The 19690-nt window shown below is 43.2% G+C and overlaps 1 protein-coding gene across 17 annotated transcripts in view; it reads left to right on the top strand.

Annotated features, from left to right (window-relative positions):
• The window catches only part of LOC121589497 (peripheral plasma membrane protein CASK), a 204708-nt gene that overhangs the window by 80289 nt on the left and 104729 nt on the right, over nt 1-19690 (top strand). Inside the window, exon 11 of one of the 17 annotated variants that reach the window (XM_041908460.1) lies at nt 10804-10871. The exons of 14 other annotated variants lie outside the window; for them this stretch is intronic. In XM_041908460.1, coding sequence (XP_041764394.1) covers nt 10804-10871 — 68 coding nt within the window. Of the gene's footprint in view, nt 1-10803; nt 10872-16913; nt 17222-19690 lie in introns of those variants that run through there. 2 more of the 17 variants (XM_041908461.1, XM_041908462.1) reach the window with 2 other exon arrangements.

The following is a 19690-nucleotide window of genomic DNA, read 5'->3' as shown; positions in this document are numbered from 1 at the left end:
AATCACGTGCAGCAGCGTACGACGTAGCTTTGTCCCGGTGTTATGACGTTGAGTTAACATCCTCGGTGTGCGGAGTATGTTCTGAAGATGTAGTTCTTTTTTATGTTCGCACACTGTACACCTTGCGTCTGTGCATCCTCGACCATACCCGAGCGATCGCTGCAATACATGCTAGCGTTTGCATATCACGCAGCTTTAGAGTGTGTTGCAAGTCCCTGGCAAATATTTGGCAGGAAATAATGGATCACATTTTCCTTGAAGTAGTAGTAGAGGACGTGTTCATCAAGATGTTAGGCGGCGTGTGTTGAGATGCTGTCTGCGCAATATTTCATATTATTGTATAAAATGATGCAGCATCAACTCGACGATGCACACGTACAGTAGATGCGTTTTAATTTGTTAATCCATTTTAATTGGTTTGTGTGTGTATGCCGTAGAAATTGCTGGCATAATCACTTCGCGTACAGCAATATGTCCTTTCATCCTGTCATGGGGCTCACATAACACGTGCTGTGCTGTTCGTTGTCATTGGTTGCTCATTGCAAAGAGTTCATCGTTTTCTTATCTAATTGCGATAGTAAGTTCGGGCCGATAGCGACGGACACAGCGCTGTCAATTGTTTTTAGCCATGCACACTTTTCCTCGACAAATAAATGCCCACTCATTGATCCCTCACTCTCTCCCTCACACTCGTTTTCTGAACGCAAACAAACACGTTTTCTGAACGCGATAATCGATCCAGGAATCAAGCAAGCTTTAGTCTGTCACGCTATCGAGTCTCATGTGCGGCACGTGAAAGGCGTGCCGTCGTACAGAATGCGTGCAATAAAAAGTAACTAAGCGATAACCCTGTCTATGCCCATCGTATGTTTTTTGTTGGCGTACGTGCGATAAGAATATTCGTCCGAATGGTATCGCACCCGGTGCATTCGCCGACTGCACTGCCGAGCATGTGACGGATGCGGGGATACGAACAGAATTTCCATTTCGATGTACTAATCGATTAGCTGATTACATATGGCGCCAAAAAATGACAAAGTCTCCAGGGTGCTTTTAGCGTGTATTGATTGATTGTTATCTACTTCGCTGGCATTTGCTTTGATCAACTGGGCCGTAATCTGTAGAGCGATTTGTAAAATGATGTAATGTGTGGTAGGAATTAACAATCCGTTGTCGCTTTGTACATGAGCCAGGCGATTCACTCATCATACAACGACGATAGTGCGCTTTTGTAGTGGGATTGCGGTACTCGAGCAGTAGGGTATTAGTTTGAAATTTTAATTACATTAATGTACGATGCGAGCCCTGCTTTAGGTTGGCAAACTGATGTATGGCACTTGAAATACTTACCGACAGTGATGCGGAGTTCATGCAATGGACATATTATAATTTAATATTAAAAGCGTATTACATATGCGCACACTTTCTCTGTGAAGTTAGTCATTTATTGGAATCCGATTTTAGTGTAAGTCCGATGCTCTTCAGTAGGTATTTCCATATTAGTATTTTCATAGTTCGATCTCACTGTTCTAAATGAATTATTTAAAGGGTTTTTAAACGTTATACGTTACAGCACAGTCTCCAAAGAGTGTATAAAAGGTACGATGAAAATTTGCTCAATTTCACCCCATAAATGATGATGGCACACAAATAAATTGTCTGATTTTGTTGTTGAATAAATGGTCCCATCATGACTCTTGCTTGGCACGATTAGACTATAAATAGCTGGTACATACTTGCCGAAAAAGGATAGAAACTCCGTGTCTGTGGGAGCTTTGAATATTGTCATTGCTTTTGAATATTGTTGAATATTGTGAAGTGTGATATGTTTTCTTCGTCGGGGGTGAATTGCATACTTTCGGGCGAATTTAAAATTCACCATAAAACACCCTCGAGCTGACTGTTCTATTGAAAACGCTTCAATGCACCGCTGGGTTTCCGATGAACTGTATGGGTTTAGTGTCCACGGTACCGTCACAAACCAAGGTTTTTGGGATCTTTATTGTATAAAGCTGCATGTCAAAGCAATCTGTCAGAATATAGCCACCCATACACTCCTGCTTGAAGGGGAATGTTGCTTCGATGCTTCTCAGTGGTGAAGCTACTGGTGAACTGAACAAAAAGTTTTGTTTGAAAAATAGATTCTACGAGGTTTAGATGAGTTTTTATCAAATATTTAATTTAGTGAGATGCATGATGGGAACAAGTGCTTTTATATTTTTCCAGTTGTACCAGTTAGCTACCAGTCTAGTTTTAATTTGGACACTGCAGGTAAAGTAATTGCTAAATGAAATCCCTTTCAATTCTACAATCAAGAATAAGTCAGTGGCAGTAACAGACTGAATTCAGTGAAGACGTTTCAGATATATAATGGGAGCTTTTGCTCTTCCCAGTGTCGAAGAAAACGAAAACAGTTTGAGTTGTCGACCTAGCTACCTGTATGTTGACGCTGTTTTTGCTCTAACTCCCTAGATTCGACGATATTGATGTGGCTTTCAGGATCATTTCGGTAGCATTTTGTGATGCATCACTGTTTTCCGCACCGTTCCTGATTTTGTCGCATTCCTTAAAGGGAGCTCGAACAAAGCCAACGGAAAATAAAAAGAGAAGGAGCTGTTTGTTGCAGTCATTTGCATTCCCTGTGGGACGAAGCACTCCCGCAGCAGCAAAGTGGAATCTGTCGTGCATACGGTCTGTCGAAATACTTGCAGTTTATTTTTATCAATGCTGCTACAGAGACAGAGGTTGGATTATGCTGCTGGGATACTTTCAGAATCCCGAGGCGGAGGTTGAATGTACGAATGCATTCCTTTGTTGACCCTCTGGGCTGGGTTGGTGCATCAAGTAGATTTTGAATAGCTTGGCGTATGTTTAGTTGTATCTTGTCGTAGACATCTTGTGGTTTAGCATTAAACATTGTTTATAGCAGTTTTGCATTAAATCTGAATATGCTTATTGGACATAGAGTTTTTTGGTGATATAAATTAGCTTTATGAGTAGAATTCAAAATGAAACCACAGTCCTTGATAAAAATAAATTGCAAAAAGGATCAGGAAAGAAAAAATGGACGTAACAGTACCATAAACGCTTTATTGGATATCGCTTAGAGCAGTCAATTACTGTGATTGGATTCTATTTAAGAACATGCCCAGGAACTAACCCGCAAAATGTCAACTAATTACACCACAATTACAACCCGTATCATCCGACCGATAGCAGCAAGCAAACGGTTTTGCTAATTCGCTACACACTAAGCATTTCCATGGAAATGAAACATAGCAATTACGATTGTGCAAACATTGTGCATGTTGCATTTGCACCGCCAGTGCAATCCAGGTCATGGAATAATGTTTTTGTCCATCATACTTTTGCGAACCCAGCCATCATCAAACCTTGGATCCCGTTTTCCCTTTGTCTGCTGTGTTTTATTAGTTTCGCTGCGCGTGGTCTGCCAACACTCATCCAGGTCGTTTGCTCTAATCATACGGACGCGCATTAAATGTGCATTGCAAATCATATTTCTCTGTCAACATGTGGGATGAGAATTGGGCCGTATATCTTATCACGATGGTAACCCTGTACAGGGAAGGGTACGTGGTGGTGGGTTGTTGGAGGGAGAGGAGGAGGGGTGGACAAAAGAAGTATAGTGTTCAGTGATATTAATCTGTGATTGTCGGAGCACCACGGTAATATGCACAACACTCCACCACACGTTGTTTCGGTGTCGTTGTTTCTTTGTCTATTTTTGAGTGGATCGAGAGATTTTGATTAAACCGTGTTATGAAATATTAAACCATCATCATAAAATAACAGTCACCATTTGTCAAATCGACCGAGCGGCACTGCGATGCAAATGTGCAGCATGCTGTCAGCGTGCCAAATTTTTGGTGGAGCTTTTATATTTGGCTTTGCAATAAATCCATTTAACGAGCGGCGATGAGAAAAGAGCACTATGTAAGGGAGAAATACTGGAGTGGAGAAATACTGCGCGAACACACAAAAACAATGGTTAGTGAGTGAGCTGTAGTAGAAAGTGGTTAAATTAGAGTGCACAAAGTTGGTGGGAATGTATGACCGGGTCAATTGGTATAGCCACATAGCGTGTGAATCTTTTGGCCTTTCGAGTATTTGGAAGCGCTCAGATTCATTCTAGACCATTTAAACCGTTTTGTTGGTTTCGCGCTCTCACAACATCCACTCACTGTTTTATGTGTGTTTTTGAAGCATGTTATAACAGCATTTGGTTGTATTGTGAACAGTTACAAAGTGCTATTTTAGCTAACAATTAGTCCATTTTTTGTGAGTACGGTAAAGGAAGTGTGATGGACTTTTCCATGCCTTTCAATGATATGCTTTCTTTTACAATGGTTAGTTGTCAGAAAATACATACAAAATAACTAAATATTGATTTCAGCATATAACATATCCTTTAGAAATTGAGTACAACAAAACCAATGTAAGGCATACTCATTGACTGTTTTGCTTCCTCGATAAAATGGGCAAATGTTTGAAAAACTACTACGACCATACTTTAACGATCAAAACTAATACGGTTTTTAGATTGCAATCAAAACTTTGTACGGTGGTGCTGAATAAGCATCCTTGCCGTACCGCACCAATGCGTAGCAGTAGCTTGGGTAATGGGATATCAGTAATAACACATCCTGGAAAAGGTATGGGTGAGGGACAATAATTTATCAACAAAAATCATCCGCTTGCGAGACTCTCCAACCAATTTTCTGTCCATTAAGCAGACGATTCAACCAGTTTGCAACCAGTGGCAAAGCAGTGGTTCAACCATTAATCGGCGCTTAAATTGTTGCGAGCGACAGTTGGTACCAACAGTGGTAGCCGTACTTTGCATCTGGCGGGTATCTCTTTTATGCCTGCTTGGGAAAGGTACCAGATACTTTGTACATGAAATTATCGCACTCAGCTTTTCCCCGACTGCTGGGCAGAGGAGCATTTGCAGCGCCGCCATGTAGGTCGGTCAAAGTTTAATCAATTTTCTTATCGAAAGGTACTTAACAGGTGCTGTATGAGCCCGCCGATGGGCAGGTTTTGTGAAGGGTTTTAAGGCCGACACGATTACCGGTTAAGGTATGCCCGTTCAACGAAATGGCTTATTATAATCATCCACCATTAGCTTTAATTAGTTGACAAACAGTTAAAGTTAATTCAACTGTTAATGTTACCTCCCGAAAAACAGCCCAAGAGACAACCGTACGGAGGGGATCTTACAGCTTGAAGCTATTTCTTTTTCTTTTTTTTTAGTTTTCAATTACTCATGGAAATCTGCGCTTCACGTCCTGTTGAATATTCCCTGTCCGATCGATTGTATCCCTCTTTCGGAACAATGGAGAGTAGTAGGGGAATGATATTTTCTTAACCCTTAAATCTGATGGAAATGCAGAACCATCCCAGTTCTTCGTAGGGGAACTTCGCGTGCTTGCGAGGAACACTTTCACTTTTATACACTCGCGAGCATTCAAGCCCTTATCAAAGAGGAGTGTACATAAAGAGAAAATTGATGATAATCTGCTTTAGTACTGAAGGGTAGATTTTAGCAAGCAGAGGGAATGCCTCGCGGGTTCATATTCTTCGTATCATGGTGGCAGGACCTCGCAAAAAAAAGTTCCAAAAATGCTTGCTACACCTTGACGTGGTGGAAGTTTCAATGACGTAGTCACCGACCGAAAAGAAAAGGGTCTCAGGATGTGGCCGAATTTCAGCAGCCCGTTCCCCCCAAAGACCTTTTGCCTTCGCTGTTATCATCCAGGATAAGTGGAATTGGTTGGTATAAGTTTTAAGTGGCTCGTTTGCGAACGAAATTTTCACACACAGCGATACGTATATGTGTGTGTGTGTTTGTTTGTTCGGAGCCTGGAAAGCGGGTACGATGCACTCGTAAAGGAGATTTCATTAAGGGATAAGGTTCGGGGCGATGGCACGAGAGAAAGTGAAGACGTAATCCCAACGTAACGCTTACGCATACTTTTGCCTTACTGCCGCCACCATGGTCGGCTGTGATGTGGAGGAGAATTGATATCGATAGTCATTGCAATTAATTTACTCCCAATAGCTTATGCTGTTGCTAGGTGTGTTAGAGGCGTTGGGTGGATTATAATTTGAGAGCTTTTGCTGCTTGCACAGGTTATCGTCCAGTTAGGGGGAAAGTATTTTGTTTGGGGTTAGGAAAACATCAGTAAAAATGATCTTATGAGCATTGGACGGCAGTGTCGATTGAAAGTAAATTGTTAGGGCTTTATTCTGAGGGAGTAGGTTTCGGTTTGTAATTTGTAGTACAACAAGCTTTATGAATTTTGAGTTCAACAAGTTAATTTGGTTTCATGATTGTAAAGTTTTATTCCACGAATTTTTTATCAAGATTTTTTTTATTATATATTATATTTGTTTGGTTTGTTTTGTATTATGATTTGTTATATTATAGTATTCTACATTATATTGTTATTGTTATCCTATTTATGTTATGTTTCTACTTTGGGTTTCTATGATTAAAATATTTTAAAGCAAACAAAATACTCTCATTAAACATCACAAGACCAAGGATTTACCTGGCAGCTTCGTTGTCTGACAGTTAATCAATTTACAACTTCTTATATTTTACCATTCCAAACGTACACAAGACCCGAGTCAAATGGGCATACATTTGTTTTCTAAAGTGTTCATTGGTTTGGGATGGCTTCGGAGCCCTAGACCTAGCTCATTCTCTCGGTCGTCCGATTACTCTTCTGGTGAGTGTGCACTAACCACAAAAACTGACACATAATGTTAGCACCTGTCGGGTAGAATCCGAGGTACCGACCATCGGTGTACATACGTGGGAACTAGATGTAGACGCACACGGGTGTGTCGAGTTGTCAACAGGTGCAACTGTCAGTTTTACCTTCACTTCTGCCCCGTCCGGAACAGCGAGGCGGAAAGTGTCATCGATTCAGGTGGTGTATTTAATTTCCTTTTCGCATGTATCTGTCATGTAGTAGATTCTGTGGGTGTGGTAGGGATAAGTTTCACATGGGGCGATAGTCATTCTAGCTGATATGCATGAGCATATGTTTATTTAAGATTTGAATAAATGCAACGATACCACAATTTATCTAGCACATTCAACTGTCTTTGCCTTAGATTTGAAAAAGTGTCGGAGACTTGTTCTTTATAGTATAATGAATATGTTTACATAGGTAAATCTGCACGTAATTATTCTTCAACGGAGAGCACCGTAATAGATTCTGTTCATATTTTGTAGTTGTCAAAGACGACCACAAAACACTAAACACTAAAGATGCATGAACTGTTCTTCGGTTGCTCAAAACACCAAGAGCCATAGCAATGGCTTCTGCACACATTTTTTCATAGCCCGTTTTCTAACCAATTCAGCCAACCGAACGGTAACGTTTGACCTTAGTCTGGCAGGAAAAATATGCAAATTTGCCTGTACGACGGTAAACGAGCGGCTAAAATAGACAGCATCGGTGGTTGCTAACCACACCACATCGATTGAGAAGAATGACCGTTGCTGCATCCTATGCTTCTTCAAGCTGGACTAGAAATCCTTGTACCGGGGTTTCCTATGGAATAGTGTTATTTTTTGCTGAGTTTGCACTATTGCGAATGCTGCCGGTCGGATTGGTAGATCTTTTCTAAAGAAGAAATACAAAAAAAAAAACAGTGGTGGATGCATAATTTTATTGTGGATTTCGTGGCGTACTAGGTAGTGTAAGAAGAAGCGAGCGTACTAAGATGATAATAAGGTGACTGTGTGACGCGACGGTGTGTTGATTATGGTGACGACTACGATGATGATGGTGATGATGATGAAAAACGAAGAAATGGTTTGCATTTGAATATTGCAATATTCTTTCTATGAATGAAATGATATGGTTCCTCGAAAGAAGAGCACCGTCATGATGTCGAAATGCTGGAAAAGTAAAGCTTCAGCAAGTACTGTTTAAGGGAACCCTGTTGGTTGTGCATAATATTGAGTAAAAGTTATTTAAAATCCTCTAGCGTTACTAAGAGCACACCAGCATACGTGGGACAAGGTAAAACACTATGCAGAAATCAAAGAACGGATTTACATTATGAAAGTTTTATCGAAGAAAAAGCGTATCGTTGTGGCATGCATTTCTGTTCAGAATGCCAGGAAAGCGCTCATCACGATGACAACCGTTCGGTGTGGTGTTTGGCATTACTTAAGCTCGTTAATGTGGCGGTGTGTCTTGGGGCACGAAGCTTCGCTGGAGTTGAGCAGAAAGGGGCAGATTAAAAAGCGAGTGCACATGTAAAAGAAGTGAAAGGAAGCTGTAGTTGGCAGTCCAATGTATGAATTAACTTTGTATCGTGAACTTAAATATGAAATAAGTTATGCTCGAGCAATATAAAGCGTAAAGCATTCGTGGGTTGTGCGAGTTGAGCTTGGCGCCCTTCTTATTGTACGTTGACGACGTGGGGTTTTGGGGTCGAATGGTGCTGATGACATTCTGGGCAATCATTGGTGGTGTTTCTTTCCGATGCTGCAATTATATGGTTTGCGCTTTGGGGAGCGTCATTTTATTTTTTTAATTTGCAGTTAATTTGCGAAGATCCACAATGCCTTGAAAACGTTCTACTGGAAAACTTCAGCGCGTAAGCGAAGCAAGGTTAAGTTCAGCTACGCTCAGTCAGACGACAAAGTTGTTGAAGTCTGTACGTCTGGCTCATTCTGGGTACCAAGCAACAGTAATAAATTGCCATCCTGCTAACATGGAAACCGTTTGATTGAAAGTAGAAATAGTTTTTAGTTGTTTAAAGCTCTTCAGTGTTGATTGAATTTGTATAGCAAACTTGTAACGAAATTGAATTAATATCAACATATTTTCACAGGTTAGTGACGCACGAAGAAGTATCGCAAAAATGGAAATGGTGCGCAAATAAAGCATAAGCATACATTTGAAAGGTATACGCGATATCTTTCCGGTACGGAAGTTTGCTGCAAGTTAAACTATGTGAAATGAATAATTTGAAATCAGAAGGAACACTCTTGGAGCGTGGCTTAATTAGAGTTCATTGCAACACATATCGCTAGGGTACTTCTCCGTGTAATGATTTGCTCATACTGCACCAGGGTCAGGTGGCTATCCCAGTCAAAAGCCTTGATGGATGTGCAACTGAACCAAATGTGTGTTTCTAGAACGCTCGTACGGTGGAATGTGCAGCTAACGAGATGCAGTGATTTATTATGCACAACAGTTCATTATTAATGAAAAGCCGCACGTAAATTGGCAAAATTTAGTGATTAATATTTGAGCGGCTTCGAGACGCTGCTCCGACGCTTACCGGTACACAGTATCACTACACACTAAGCAGAAGATGGAAGAGTTTGTGTCTACTTGTGTGTGAAGAGCATTCTCAACAAGTAAACAGATGAGCTATATTTTATAATAAGTACGACCTTTATGTTCTCGGAATTGTTCACATGAAAAAAAAGCTCATTAACAACTTTAATCAATATTGCTTGTGAAGCTATCCTTTTCACAACTCGCGCTCAACATATTTACAACATGTTTAATCAATGTAATAAGACGTAGTAGGACAGCTGTTTTTTTGGATTGTGTCCAAGATTACAAGGAATTCAAAATATCTTCATCGCTACAAGATACTCAATACCGTTCAAGACAACCTTTCCAGAGGACAAGCTGAATTGAGTAAGAGAAGCATACGTTAAGGGATAAGGCCTAACTAAAAACACAAACACTCGAAGAAGGAAGAAACTATGTCTTCAAATCCCAATTGGAAATCATCTTAATCGAGAAAACTGCTTGCAAATAGTAAGTTTATCGAGCCACAGTGAATCCGAACGAAGCAAGCGTTGTATCGTGTTGTACGCGAACTGGTGGGATTCTTTCATTCGGTTTTTGTTAGCCTAGCCTCCCGAGCTTTTGCGAGGTTTGCGTACCGCTATACACGCTTCCTTCTTTTTGGCTGAATAGCTGCAAAGATAGGAACCGATTTTTCTCCATATTGTTTGTCTCTGCTACCTCTTGATTTCACTCCAACCAGCTTCCGAGTTGAGGCGAATCGAAGAAGCACTATCTAGTTGAAGTATAGCTTTTTTGTTGTTGCTCCCCATGGCCACCACGCTCAATCCCGTATTTGTGCTGCAGATGCGGGCACGACTCTACACGGTGTCTTGTTGTCCGCTTCTACATTGTAACAATAATAAATCTCGCTGGCACTGAGACGAGAAGCAGATGCAGTGCACGCCCTCTTACTGTGAACAGCAATTTGAAGCAATAAAATTGAAGAACCCGGATCCATCACTACTTAAGCAGCTTGTCGAACGAGTCGTCTGACCAAACGAAGTCGAATGGCCGGGATTGTGCCAGGGATGCACGGTGCTGCCGTGGGCCAGAACCCGAATGGAGAAACAATATTTTTGTGATGTATTTTTAGAACGGTAGCAAAATCGTTACAGGATTATCTGTCCTTTTGGAAGGGGGAAGGCCTGGGATGTATCGTGTTCTGGGAGATTGTTTGAGATGCAAAAACGTAATGCAGAGAGTTTTCGAATGTGAGTGTTTTTTTCTTGTATGGTCTTAAAAAATGATTCATGTAGCAGGGTGGAAACATTTTGTTCTTATCGATTAAACCGACTCGAGAGTCTGACCCATCCGAGGGACAGACCGTTTTGCTCGCTTGCCCAATTACATCCATTCTGCCATCCATCATTTCACTGATGCATATCCGATCTTTCTCTATAGATTTACTTCATTCAAATGTATGTTGTATTCTCTTTATTTGCAGGTAAGAGTACGCAAACTCCAGTCATGGATCTGTTTCTTGAAAAAGAGATCAGACATCTATGCAGCCAGGTATTTATTTTGTCATGAACCAATCTGTACTCGTTTGAAATCAATTTTCAGACCATCATCACTGTGTATGTCATTGTTCGTCTAGAAGCTCACCAGTGTGAAGCTAAAGGTTTTTGTCTGAACAAATCCTTCATTCATTCAGTCCAAGCTTAAGCAGCACTTTCTTTGATATATTTTTTAGCACTGTAACTCATCATTCCGGCACAATAATCTCGGTACTGTGTGATATGCTGTGTGCTTTATTTTTCTCCCTCTGCATTATTTAATTAAATATCTGCACACTCCTCGTGCATCTCTGCAGTCCAACCAGAATGTAGCCTCTCAGAATCTGGGTGTAAGGTAACAGCAACCGTTCTTAATTAATGCTATATGGCTCATTTGAAGAAGTATTCTTTCATTTCGGCCTTGTGAATGACTAGTGAAGCATTATTTCTGCTCCATGGGGAAAAAGTAGCCCTTTGTTCCTGATTGGCCTGCTTTAAGTACACTTAGCTTGTGTTAGCTCGGAAACATAGTTACGTGCGAGTGTGGGATTGTTGGATCAGATTTCTTTCTTCCTTACTGCCGGCCACCATCCCACCGCACTCGTTCGTCATGACCGAGAAGCACTGGTTGTCCGTTTGTGCAGTTGCAATTTGCTTAAAGGATAGCTAAAAACCGCGCTTAATGCGTCAGTTTTACGACGATTTGCTTAAATGGGACATAAACACATGTTTATGAGCATGGACCTATCTCGCGAGGGTATAGTTTGTGGTGTGGTGTCTGTGTGAACATAATGTGATGAATGTTTGGGGCTGAGTTAGTGGTCTAGTTTTAGGCACTTTCTTCTGCTCTGTCGAGTGTGCTGTTTAAAGAGATGAATAAAATATATTCATTTTCGTTGCTGAATAAAGAAGCTACTTGGAAGAGGGCCACAATGTATAAAGCAGAAATTTAGAGCTGAAAAGATGGAAACAGTCCGTACATTGATTACTGCGAATATTATCCGTTAAACTGTTGTACTAGCTTTTTAATCTTTAAAGTATTAATTTTCAGAAGAAACGTTTCTGTACACTATTTTTGTTTAAGACATAATCGTTACTCTTAGATGTATTTGTGTTGAACAACTATTCCATAAATTTTAGCAATGAGACACTTGCGTCTAATAAGATAAGTCACGTTTCATGACATGCAATGCCATCAAAAGGTACCTTAATATTTTTTTCCTTTTAGATTTATTTCTGTCCGAATTTCCGTCATTAAATTCGCATATTAATGCAAACAGCTAATACCACAGTGACAGTCTCTTAATTAATCTAATAACTTCAATTACTTAACACTGATAGCGCGTATGCTACGTTTTGTTGACAGAAGATGCGGGTGATGGATTAAAAATACGCAAAAACATCTTAAGTCGAATCAAACAAGGAAGATCCTCGAGTGGCATAAGTAAATACATTCATGACCAACAAAAATGACATAAGAAGATCGCCGTCAAATGTTGCTCCATTTGCCGGGAACACACTCACCAAACATCAAAGCGAGTAACAAACACGCGGATATTATGGTTCCAGCAGTCGGTAAATGCGCTCAGCAAAACGACTCTGAGGCTCCTTCGTCAAGTGCTGCTCGCTTGGTGAACCGAAGGAAACGGGCTGGGGTGGTTTGTAGTTTGTTTAGACTTCATTAAATTTCAATCAGTTTATAATGGTTTTGGTTGCGCAACAAATTCGAGCACTTAAGATGGCTTGTAAACTGTTGCCGGTGCCGAAGGTTTTAGCCCGATACGGAGCACCCGCGAAGAGAGTCGATCGTAAAACGCCTAACCAGAGTGGCTGTGCGTACGGTGAAAAGTGCGGGCGAGTGTGCTAGGAAGGAAAGCTGGTGCCACCGGATGTGCACTGCCGCCTTTCTGCTGAAATAAGCCAGGCGGGCTAGACGTTGGGGGGGGGGGGGGGGGGTGATATCTGGGAAAAAAGACGACCCGTTTCCCTCTAATCCTAAAACATGATGCTCTGTATCAAGTGTCGCCGGCCTGTATCGGGAAGGGGAGAACGAATAAAGCGTCTAAAGCACGGATCAAAATCAATGAAACAGTAATTACGCTTTAAAGAACGCTTCTCTCCTTCCGCCCGATCAAATTGTTGTGCAAAAGTCAGTAGGATGGCAAAAAATCACATGACCGGGCGCAATGGAGACGCCTGGTGATAGCGCCTTCTTTGCCACTTCGCATCTTTGCCACTTTTGACGTTGTATGACGTTTTAGCATTTTATCTAACACGATGGTAAAGGTTAGCCCATGTAACGGTGACGGCAAAAAGTGAAAGTGAAACCGCGGAAACTCGATGAGTCAGTGCGTGTGTGTGCGTAACCTCGCGGCAAAAATTCGATCACAAAAATGCTCATTATCTTATCCCGAAACGTAACGACAAGCCTTGTTTTGTAATGTGTGGATATGTATGCGTGTGTGCGTGTGTGTGCCCGCAGTGTAAGTCATGATGTGTAGGCGTCGTTGGCAAGCCCTGCGTTGCGATCATTTAAAAACCATCAAAAAAGTCGAAGTACACCCATTTTGAGGCGGCCAACCAGTGTCTTCCGTTACTGATGCGATGTGCACGACAAAGACGCGAATAAAATACCCTTCAATGCCTCGCTTGCCGCCGTTGCGCCATCCCGTTGTCATCGTGAGCAGCAGTAGCATCTTGGAAGGTTGAGTAGCTTCTGATGGATTTTCGTGTCGGCCCCCTTCGCGCAATCCCTCCATCCGCGCGAAGCAAGGGGCGCACGCGGGTTTAGCGAGGAGCGAAAGGATACGAAAGCCGCGCGTGCTTATGGGTTTGACAGGCTTTCGCCACACGGGTAATCTGATGGTGGGAGGGAGGGTGGCGTGAGGGTCTGGGCCTTGGAAGATGGGCAGAATTATGACTTAAATAACTCCCCATAATGAAGGATAATAATGTTCGTTTAATGTTGTGACGTTAGGTGGCGAACAAACGTCGCTCATTTCATAAATGGATTGTTAGCGTTAGGAAAAGTGGCAGCACCCGTTTTTTATGCTAGCTAGCGTGTGGTGGAGAAAGGGTATGCTGGTACAAAGTTGGGGTGTTTTTTTCTGTGTATTAGCGACTGTCGTTGGGAGTGGGATGGCTTTCACTTTGGTTTGCAGTTTGTACGGTAGCGTGCTATTTCATTCTTTCGCTTAACCACATGGGCAAATTAGAAGTACCAAAAGTTGGGCGAAAATGTGGGCTGTGCAGGAACAGGTAGTGAAAACCATGCTAAAGGGAGATAAAGGGTGGAAGTGTTGGCAAAGGCACGATGTGTATATGTTGTTGTGTATGTGTGGGTAGCAAAGTAATTCCCGGTTTTCTTATCTGTTCACCCGGAGGGGGGGTTGCTTGTGGCTACATGATTGACGGTGTCTGTTTTCTCTAGCATCGTTTCAGTTTCGCTGCGAAGAGGTAGTGTAGGGTAGGGCCCAGCGATAGGTGTTCGGCAGCATGAGCTTCCAACAAGCGAATATAAGAAACACGAGAAGAAGCATTTACATCGATAGCGGGAGGAACGTTGGGTGGATGCTGGCGACGGTGTTGCCTGTTGAATCACGTTCCGTCTCTAGTTGTTTTAATTCCACTCAAAGGGCCCATCAGCACCGTGTCATCTGGGCGCTGCGGTAGGCTCTGTTTATCGATTTTGTACGTGTAGGTGTGTATGTGTGACCGTAGCGTTTATGTTGCGCCAACGGAGCGCGTGTGGGAAGGTGTACCGTTATGACAGCTTGCCATGATTCTTTTCGGTCTTTTGTTTTATTTGGCCCTGCTGTCGTTTAACTGACACGCCTTGCGGGAAGGTGAAGTACGGCATCGACATATCGTTCTTCAAAGCACGGTAACAATTGTGTTCACCTGTGAGTATATGTGTCGGCTTTGCAAGCAACATGATTAGCCGACAATTAGGTTTTATTTCTTACTGAAACAATCCTTCCTTCGCTTGTTTTTTGCCTTTGCTTTAAATCATACCAATTAATCGATCCGTGGCGCACGTGACAATGGAGAAATTTGCTGGTTGTTTCCCCGTTTTTCCTGCCCGGGACACGCCCGATTTGTTTTGTTTGCGATTTGTTTGTTTTGCTGCCTTCTACACCCTTCCAGTCATTTACGCTCCGGTAGCTCAGCGACGGTATTTGGGGCACAATTTATTTGTGCCAGCAGCAGCAGCAGCACAAACCTGGGTAGGCGCTCTGCATTGTCCCAGCCGTGTTCACTGCAGTATTGTTTCGCACGTGTATAGCTGGACCGGAAATTGTGCCATAGTGCTGGAGTATTTTGATGCTCTGCCGTGTACGGTTGTCACAATATAGCGTGCTTTCTGACGGACGAGTGCAGTGGATCGAATAAAATGAGTACCGCCGCTGTGTACCGCCTGGTGCGCCTGCAGCTATGCAATCAGCTGTTAAGAATTGGAAATAAAGCACCGTGGTAGCCCTGGGAGAGGGTGAGAATGTTTTATTAGGATTGTTAAATTATTGTTTATGTAATATTTTCTGCAACATATTGATGTCCATGGTAGTATAAAAAATATTCCAGTTCAGATTAGTGTCATGCATGCAAGTAATAATTTTAAGTGAAAAAAGAAGCAAAAATGAGACATATTTAATAGGCCCGCCGCTTCACCACCTGTAAGCCCGTTGGAAGCATACCGGCCATACGTCTGTCACATTAGGATCTCAAGCTTACAGCCCTTGCTGCTCGTGAGCAGTATTGCCTTTTCAGTTTGGTGCGCTGGTATTGGTGAACTAGTTTCGAAACGACGATGGCATCAAACTTACAAAACCTACCCATCAAGTGACTATACCACTTCGGAGCTTTTGCTCGCGAGTGATGCGATGATGATGCCCGGTCATGACGATGACCTGTAGGCAGTGGTGATGGTGATGGTGGTGCTACTGATGATGATGATGATGATGATGATGATGATGATGATGATGATGATGAGCAGTTCGTGTGGAAAGATTTACTTGCGGAGCCCAGAGCACATGACGACGACGTGTTCCCCATGCTGGTGGAGGAAAATTCTGCATCTCGCAAAGATATGTGTGTTTGGAGAGACCATCTCCCGGATGCTGGTGCGCAGGATCCAACCAGACCAACGCTCTCAGCACCATCCCTGTCGTCTAGGTAACATTTTCGTGGGCTTTCGCTCAAAGCAACGAACCAACGAGGGAACAATAAGGCGGAAGGAGAAGAAATGCCAATACTAAAGCAAACACTGGTATGCATTGGGACGCTCTCGAAAGGATTCTCGTGTATGTGTGATATGGAAATTCTTTGCTTGCCTTGCTTGTGTGTGTGTGTGTGTGTGTTGAAGGACTTTGAAAGAGCCTCGCTGTGGGAGCAATTTCGGAGAAAGTCTCTCCATTTCCTGCTGGATGCTGTCCGAATGCTAGTGTGTGCGTGTGCATAAAGATTTCTGCGTGGGAATTGATTTTGCTCTCCGTGAACAGGACAATGCCTGAGCGCGTTGACTAACAGGTCACACATTCACCTAGCACTGGTCTGCTGCTCACCAAAAAGGGCTACCCCTGCTGATGACGACGCTGATGACGGTGATGACGATGGTTTTGCTCCCATGTCAACACGCATCCTGGAGTCTGGAGTCTGCGCCAACCGTCCGCTCGGGAGACCAGCGTCCCGAGTGCGGTCGTTCGTGGCGTGCTCGGGTCATCCGCGGGAGATGCTGAACGAGCTTCCCGAATATCTCGCAGCAAACGGTGGCCAGTTTCCCATTCGGTACGCAGCAGCGCGACACGAGCGCAGCATCCCACAGCCAGTCGGCCTACCAGGAGGACGCACGGTGTACCTCGGTATTGTTGTGTGTACGGTTGTTGTTTGGTGTGCGCTCGTTCCCCCTCTGGAGCATCCCCCCCTCCCCTCTCTTTTCGCACGTCCGTTGTATGGCGCGCGCGTTCTTGCTGCGCTGTGTGGTTGTGTGTGAGCGTTAGTTTGCTATACCCTGTGTTACGTGTTGTGTGCGTAGATAGTCGCGGGAGGGCTTCGTCGCGGAGGTGGCAACCGACGACGGCGGCGGCGATGGTCCTAGGGATTCTTTCGCATCCAGAACGCGCACCAGCATCAGTTGAACGGATGCCCTTCAACCGAAAGGGTGCAAGCATTAGACACACTCCACTAGCATTGCATATTGTGTCGGCAACCGAAAAGTGTACTTCCAGTTTTTTTAGTTTTTCGTGTTTCAGTTTTGGCCTTTGGTTTTTTTTTCTTCTTCGATTTGCAACACCAAACGCGTGCTTTAATACCGGTTTACTGATTGATAGATGCAGCAATTGGTAACGTTTCTGTGATGGAGGGATATCGGTGAGCGAATTATAAGCGATCGAGTTTTAGCGACGGAACGACTAGAATGATTAGGTTTTGTTTTTGAGATTTTCCAAACAAATACATACATTTTCTTTTCAACGATAGGAGCGTAGGGATTGTTGATGCCTACCGATGCATTCAACACGCATACGAAATAATTACATCGCTGTTGATCGCATCTTTGCACTGCTCGGCCTACACGGTACCACGGAAAGGTCTGTTTTCTCTTCCAATCGAGAGAAACCGTCGGCAGAATGCCGCACGTAAAGACATCAGATGTGCGTCTGTTGTTCGTCAGTGTTGGTGCGCACTGCTTCGTGCTTCGTTTGTATTTGTACGGTGCTTACCGTGGCGCCATCGTCTTCCGTTCGGAGTGGAAATGGGAGAAAAAAGTCGCGTGAATTGGAAAAGCCATCCAGCAGCGTGCTTTTCTCTTGAAGCAAAGTCAGTGTGTTTGTGGATCTCGCTCAGCCTCCCAGTGCACGGGGTTTTGTAAGCGATTAGACAGCAGCGAGTGAACGGTGACTATACTGTGCTTGGGTGTTTGAGCTTTTCGAGCCCCAAAAACTTACTGTCCATCCATAGACTATGTTAAACGTGTTAGTCAAAACGAGTTTCGTGGATAGCATAGATCATAATTTTGCGCAACAATGTACGCGAGCTGCTAAGATCCAGAATTGTTAAGGGAAAAAAGGAGCGATAGAGCGTATGGAAAACGAATGGATATTCCTTTCAAAGAGAGAGCGAGAGAAAGAGAGCCTGAATCAGGATTGGCATGAGATATGCTGACGGGGTTTGGAAAAACTGAGAGCGCACAAACTGCGAGCACAACGGGAGCTAATGCAAATTGGAAATTTCCTTAACTGTTTGTGAAAGTGGATGTGTGTTTTTCGCGAAATTTTGTTGTTTTGCGCGAATGTTCATTCACTGGCCTAGGGGTAACACAAAAAAAAAAATCGCATACGAAGCATTCGACTTTGTCTGTGAAGCTCAAGTGAAAAGTAAACTCAAACATCCACTCAAAACCACACGACGGCAAAGCAGCGGCAGGAATCGGTGTCTGTGAATTTATGTTTTTGTGCGTGCGCGAGCACCAGGACATATTGTGTGGAAAACCAACAAAAATGGAAGAACAACAGTAACATGGCAAAAGGCAAACTCTTCTGCCTCGTATGCCGTTGTGGGAAAAAGTTTCCGTCAAAAAAAAAAAGAGAAAACCTAACCGAAAAACCGCACCGAAACCCGCCAAAGGTACAAAGGTCTGGCCATGGCGCCTCCCATCCCAACCCGTAAGGAACAGCCGTTAGTGTGTGGTTGTGGGAAACAGTTTCATATATATGTACGCGTGCATGTGTGTGTTTGTGTGAGGGTGTGTGCTTTGAAGTGTGTGTATATGTGTAATGTGTTGGTGGTATGGTGATTGTGTAGAAAAGAAAAACAAAACGCCGCAAGCTTAGAGAAAAGAATCGTTTACGAACTTTTGCTCCGCCAACTTGTTTCTTTGCTCTGCATTTGTGAAGATGGCAAAGGTTGGGTTTTCAAGGGGGAGGGAAGAACATGGCCAACTCCCTCACGTAAAACATCACGCATGAAGTCGTTACGGCGGACAGAACACATTTGCCTTATCAATTAAACTTTTCCGAAAGCTTGCACGTGTGGTTTGTGAGGCGGCGATAGGGGTTCGCCATGGTGGATCCCGCTAACCAGTGAACCGTTTCCAATCATCTTCATCGTGGAGACGGCTGGAACACTCTAGATCTTCTCCTCTCCAGCGCAGCAGCGAATAAAAAGCTTGTTAAGGGATAATCGTGTAACTTTTTCGAATGTGCGTTGAATGTTGACGGCAAAAGAAGCCGACGGGCGAAGACAAAAAAAATGTCCTCCCGAGAAAAGGACACGTCACCCGCACGACTCGAATGCGGAGGTGACAATGACGATATGAGCGACGTGTACGGGCGTGCGTCTTTCTTTCGTTATTTAATCCGTGGAAATTGAAACTTAATTAGCTGGTCGCGGTTTTGAGCGACGTGTGATGATGATTAATGTTTGTTTCCAGAAGCCTTTCGGTGTTTTTATTGACAGTTAGACAACTCCCTTGATTAAAGTGAGCTTATAAGATCAGGCTCTGAATATTTTTCTAGAATGTTCTGAGACTTTATGAGTCTGTTCATTTGAGCACATTGTTTGTGTGGCATACTAAAGCTACAAAAAGCGTCGGTCGCCATTTCTGTGGTATTGGAAAAAGGTACAGGGCCATGAGAATTTCATAGCACTCCACCGAGGAAATGTTTTTGGTTGTGCTTTTGAGTTCTTTCTACCGTCTGCTACGATTCCGCACAAACCGTATAGCTCGCATAATCCTGGCTTGGTACGACATGTATGTCCACCTTTTAGGGTTATGCAGGTTACAAAACTGACCCCGTGGGTGTAATATTCATATTTTTATTTTATTATTCAACCTGCCCC

The sequence above is a fragment of the Anopheles merus genome, chromosome 2R (assembly GCF_017562075.2).
Source record: "Anopheles merus strain MAF chromosome 2R, AmerM5.1, whole genome shotgun sequence".
Lineage (NCBI taxonomy): Eukaryota > Metazoa > Arthropoda > Insecta > Diptera > Culicidae > Anopheles > Anopheles merus.
This window is presented reverse-complemented; position numbering and strand designations above follow the sequence as displayed.